This window comes from Lucilia sericata, unplaced genomic scaffold (assembly GCF_015586225.1).
Source record: "Lucilia sericata isolate MDLA Ls3-8-SP2 unplaced genomic scaffold, ASM1558622v1 Contig000350F_arrow, whole genome shotgun sequence".
Classification (NCBI taxonomy): Eukaryota; Metazoa; Arthropoda; class Insecta; order Diptera; family Calliphoridae; genus Lucilia; species Lucilia sericata.
In genome coordinates, this window is record NW_023994370.1 from 82,454 (window position 1) to 88,613 (window position 6,160).

The window sequence follows — 6,160 nt, forward strand, 5'->3', positions numbered from 1 at the left end:
GTTGAAATATAATATTATTTCTAAATCTAAACATAAATAAACATAGTAAATTATTTAAAAATTTAACAATCATAAATATAACTATTAGAATTTATAATTTCGCACTATTATGATTTATATTTGAAGCGTAAGATTGTGATAAATTATACTACAATGTACAATAATAATATTTTATATTAATATATTATGATGACCAAGTACATTTATAATAATTTTATGGCAAAAACATTTAACAGAATTAATTTAATAGGCCTAAAATGTTATTATGTTTTCAAATATATATGAGTGTTAAGTCATCATTCAAAATCAAAACCATCATCAGAATATTATGATTTTTATGCCATTTCTTGTTTAATCATTCATTGTCCTCAAAAGAGCAAAATACGAATATGAAGTGCTAAGTATCTGAAATAAATTAAAAAAAAAAATAATCTTATATTTTTTTCGGACCATATGTCTTGAACATATGATTATTTTTCTAGACATTTACAATGTCTTTGTTTGAGAACATACCACCGAGATATGTTATCTTCAATACTTACACTTGAAAATGTCTCGAAATTAAAGCCGAACAATGGTCTTGGTCGAAAAACCAATGGAGTTTGAGCTCGTAAAATCAAAAATCGTAAACAATATTTAAACTCCTTAGATTGATCGTACCAACCATCAATTTCGTAAGCAGCATCGGCGACATCAAGAGACTAAAGGATAGAAAGAGAACAAAATAGACTAATCTATAGACCAGACTATAGACTAGATTAAAGACTAGACTATAGACTACACTATAGCAGCACTAAAGACTAGACTATAGACTAGATTAAAGACTAGACTATAGACTACACTATAGACAGCACTAAAGACTAGACTATAGACTAGATTAAAGACTAGACTATAGACTAGACTATAGACTTGACTATAGACTAGATTAAAGACTAGACTATAGACTAGATTAAAGACTAGACTATAGACTAGACTATAGTCTAGACTATAGACTAGACTATAGACTAGACTATAGACTAGACTATAGACTAGACTATAGACTAGACTATAGACTAGACCATAGACTAGACTATAGACTAGACTATAGACTAGACTATAGACTAGGACTATAGACTAGACTAGACTAGACTATGACTAGACTATAGACTAGACTATAGACTAGACTAGACGACTAGACTATAGACTAGACTATAGACTAGACTATAGACTAGACTATAGACTAGACTATGGACTAGACTATAGACTAGACTATAGACTAGACTATAGACTAGACTATAGACTAGACTATAGACTAGACTATAGACTAGACTATAGACTAGACTATAGACTAGACTATAGACTAGACTATAGACTAGACTATAGACTAGACTATAGACTAGACTATAGACTAGACTATAGACTAGACTATAGACTAGACTATAGACTAGACTATAGACTAGACTATAGACTAGACTATAGACTAGACTATAGACTAGACTATAGACTAGACTAAAGACTAGACTATAGACTAGACTATAGACTAGACTATAGGCTAGACTATAGACTAGACTATAGACTAGACTATAGACTAGACTATAGACTAGACTAAAGACTAGACTATAGACTAGACTAAAGACTAGACTATAGACTAGACTATAGACTAGACTATAGACTAGACTATAGACTAGACTATAGACTAGACTATAGACTAGACTATAGACTAGACTATAGACTAGACTATGGACTAGACTATAGACTAGACTATAGACTAGACTATAGACTAGACTATAGACTAGACTATAGACTAGACTATAGACTAGACTATAGACTAGACTATAGACTAGACTATAGACTAGACTATAGACTAGACTATAGACTAGACTATAGACTATAGACTAGACTATAGACTAGACTATAGACTAGACTATAGACTAGACTATAGACTAGACTATAGACTAGACTATAGACTAGTCTATAGACTAGTCTATAGACTAGTCTATAGTCTAGTCTATAGACTAGTCTATAGTCTAGTCTATAGTCTAGTCTATAGTCTAGTCTATAGTCTAGTCTATAGTCTAGTCTATAGTCTAGTCTATAGTCTAGTCTATATAGACTATAGACTAGACTAGACTAGACTATAGACTAGACTATAGACTAGACTATAGACTAGACTATAGACTAGACTATAGACTAGACTATAGACTAGACTATAGACTAGACTATAGACTAGACTATAGACTAGACTATAGACTAGACTATAGACTAGACTATAGACTAGACTATAGACTAGACTATAGACTAGACTATAGACTAGACTATAGACTAGACTATAGACTAGACTATAGACTAGACTATAGACTAGACTATAGACTAGACTATAGACTAGACTATAGACTAGACTATAGACTAGACTATAGACTAGACTATAGACTAGACTATAGACTAGACTATAGACTAGACTATAGACTAGACTATAGACTATAGACTAGACTATAGACTAGACTATAGACTAGACTATAGACTAGACTATAGACTAGACTATAGACTAGACTATAGACTAGACTATAGACTAGACTATAGACTAGACTATAGACTAGACTATAGACTAGACTATAGACTAGACTATAGACTAGACTATAGACTAGACTATAGACTAGACTATAGACTAGACTATAGACTAGACTATAGACTAGACTATAGACTAGACTATAGACTAGACTATAGACTAGACTATAGACTAGACTATAGACTAGACTATAGACTAGACTATAGACTAGACTATAGACTAGACTATAGACTAGACTATAGACTAGACTATAGACTAGACTATAGACTAGACTATAGACTAGACTATAGACTAGACTATAGACTAGACTATAGACTAGACTATAGACTAGACTATAGACTAGACTATAGACTAGACTATAGACTAGACTATAGACTAGACTATAGACTAGACTATAGACTAGACTATAGACTAGACTATAGACTAGACTATAGACTAGACTATAGACTAGACTATAGACTAGACTATAGACTAGACTATAGACTAGACTAGACTATAGACTAGACTAGACTAGACTATAGACTAGACTAAAGACTAGACTATAGACTAGACTATAGACTAGACTATAGACTAGACTATAGACTAGACTATAGACTAGACCTCTACTAGACTAGACTATAGACTAGACTATAGACTAGACTATAGACTAGACTATAGACTAGACTATAGACTAGACTATAGACTAGACTATAGACTAGACTATAGCTAGACTATAGACTAGACTATAGACTAGACTATAGACTAGACTATAGACTAGACTATAGACTAGACTATAGACTAGACTATAGACTAGACTATAGACTAGACTATAGACTAGACTATAGACTAGACTATAGACTAGACTATAGACTAGACTATAGACTCTATAGACTATAGACTAGACTATAGACTATAGACTAGACTATAGACTAGACTATAGACTAGACTATAGACTAGACTATAGACTAGACTATAGACTAGACTATAGACTAGACTATAGACTAGACTATAGACTAGACTATAGACTAGACTATAGACTAACTATAGACTAGACTATAGACTAGACTATAGACTAGACTATAGACTAGACTATAGACTAGACTATAGACTAGACTATAGACTACTAGACTATAGACTAGACTATAGACTAGACTATAGACTAGACTATAGACTAGACTATAGCTAGACTATAGACTAGACATAGACTAGACTAGGAACTATAGACTAGACTATAGACTAGACTATAGACTAGACTATAGACTAGACTATAGACTAGATAGACTATAGACTAGACTATAGACTAGACTATAGACTAGACTATAGACTAGACTATAGACTAGACTTAGACTAGACTATAGACTAGACTATAGACTAGACTATAGACTAGGACTATAGACTAGACTATAGACTAGACTAAAGACTAGACTATAGACCAGACTATAGACTAGACTATAGACTAGACTATAGACTAGACTATAGACTAGACTATAGACTAGACTATAGACTAGACTATAGACTAGACTATAGACTAGACTATAGACTAGACTATAGACTAGACTATAGACTAGACTATAGACTAGACTATAGACTAGACTATAGTCTAGGAGATTAGACTAGACGATAGACTAGGCGATAGTATAGTCATACTATATACTAGACTATAGACTAGACTATAGACAATTAAAATTATTTAAATTTTATATTGTTTAAACTTACATCATAATAAACCATATTACCAGTAGCACACCAATAAAACAATTGAGAAAATGCTGAAAACATATAAATTTGAAATTTGATAGCTAACATGGGTTGATCCTGGGCTAACATGGCCTCAAAGGCAGTCAAGCATATCATAAAAGTACTGGCTGCCATTTGAGCGGCATAATTGTAGTAATAAACCTCATTAATTTTCGAAATTAAACTGAAATATAAAGAAAATTATAAAAAGAAAACATTCGGCTGTTCCCCGTTTACGAAAGAATATCATAAATTGTATACTTAATAATATACTGATGAAATTGAATGGCCTTGCGCAACTCCTGCAAAGCATTATCAGCTGGTTGTGTGGCCATATCTCTAATAAGAATACAAAATATCTTCAAATTCAATGTTGTCTGGGTAAAAATATGACAACCAATATTATCGATGACCACAATGGATAGTAGAACAAATAAAGTCATAAGACTTTGAAATATATAAACCATGGCAAATAGTATGGGATGTTCGGCTGATGTATGCCATTCAAAAGGATATTTAGCTCTATAGGGTGTGGTATCGGGCGTCAAGATCGGCGGCAAGCAAATGGCGGCTGCAAAAAGTATTACCAAATTTACATAGAGAAAAAATGAAATCACTTCGGCTATATAAAATAAACGCTGTAATTTGCGTATTTTACGCGAAGTTCTAGAATATTTTTTCAATTGACTAAAATATTTATGCATTTTAGTAAATTCAGATATTATATACTCTATATCCTTAGCATAATAGGCAGATAGGATTAGTTTAAAGAAAATTAAATAAATCTAGAGGGAAAAATAAAAAAATTAACAATTTAAAGTTATAGGTAAACGATTTGTTATATTGGATGTGTGAAATACCCCTATTAAAACCACTAAATCTTCACCAAATTGTAAAACATCTTGAGAGGCCTCATATAGATCAAACGTTATGCTCACAGCAAATATGATCAACATTACCATGAGAACTTTATTAATGATTCTATAAAGCATAGATTCATTTTTCCAAGTGCGAGGCAAAATAAACATAAGTCTGAAATTTAAAAGAAGTTGGAACTAAAGCAATCTTGGATCCGGTTATTTATATTTACCTCATGTAATTTCTCATATAGACTAAAGATATTTTCCCGGGTTCTTGCTTTTGGAGTAACACTTTTCTTAAATCTGTTAAATGTACCAAAATGCTCTTCAAACTGGCCTCTTCCAGACCATATTCTGCTTCCTCTTCTGTAATTTGTTGGCGGTTGTTAAACTTTTTTATTTCAACTTTTGTCATGGTTTTACTTTAAGTTTAACTGTTAATAATCCCTAGAAATTGCAGCATTTTATATAGTTTTTTTTTTTGTGGAGAAAAAAGATTTGTGGGGGAGGGTTTGGACTTTAGGCCTTTTTGTTTTATTATGTTGTTAAAGTAAATTATTATTTACCGTTTTTTTAACTAAAATATGCAATTTATTGTAAATATCTGTAGGGCCATATTTGCAATTACTAATTGGTTTATTATACAATAGAGATTATAGTTTTATTAAAGGGTTTGTAAGAAAGAAGTGTTAAGTTTTTAAGAAATTTATATTTTTTAAGGAGATTTCTACTCTTACTCTCTTTAGGGTCACTCCATAGGATATTTGTGGTTATACCCATTGTTTTGTTATTCCGAGAGGACTTATGGGATTCTCTTACCTCGAGCTCCCTTCCCTTTAAATCTAATACATTCGCCCTATCGTTGCCGTCTACTCCCGAGTGGCCTGGTACCCATATGATGTAAACCTTACATGTGGGAGAGTATTCAGTTAAAGCTTTCTTACAATCCAACGACCGGTTTTGATTTAACTTTATCACTTGATATTGCCCTAATTGCCTTCTGGCTGTCGGTAAATATGTTAAACCCTATGGGCGCCAT

General features: G+C 32.0%; 1 protein-coding gene across 1 annotated transcript; it reads right to left on the reverse strand.

Moving 5' to 3' along the window:
• Positions 1–338: 338 nt before the first annotated feature.
• On the reverse strand, positions 339–5,536 carry LOC119603980 (odorant receptor 47b). Its single transcript, XM_037956288.1, has 6 exons — positions 5,352–5,536; positions 5,122–5,293; positions 4,523–5,046; positions 4,241–4,445; positions 543–701; positions 339–405 (listed from the first exon to the last, which is right to left on the reverse strand). Exons 1-6 carry the CDS (start codon positions 5,534–5,536, stop codon positions 352–354), a joined length of 1,299 nt encoding a protein of 432 aa, XP_037812216.1. The 3' UTR covers positions 339–351.
• Positions 5,537–6,160: the final 624 nt, after the last annotated feature.

Excerpts from the sequence above, each read along its gene's own strand:
- LOC119603980 (XM_037956288.1), bottom strand. The coding sequence starts at position 5,536 with ATGACAAAAGTTGAAATAAAAAAGTTTAACAACCGCCAACAAATTACA. Across the intron at positions 5,047-5,121 it reads ATTTAGTGGTTTTAATAGGG|ATTTATTTAATTTTCTTTAA; the intron begins GTATTTCACACA and ends TTTTCCCTCTAG. Across the intron at positions 4,446-4,522 it reads TTTCATCAGTATATTATTAA|TTTAATTTCGAAAATTAATG; the intron begins GTATACAATTTA and ends TTTATATTTCAG.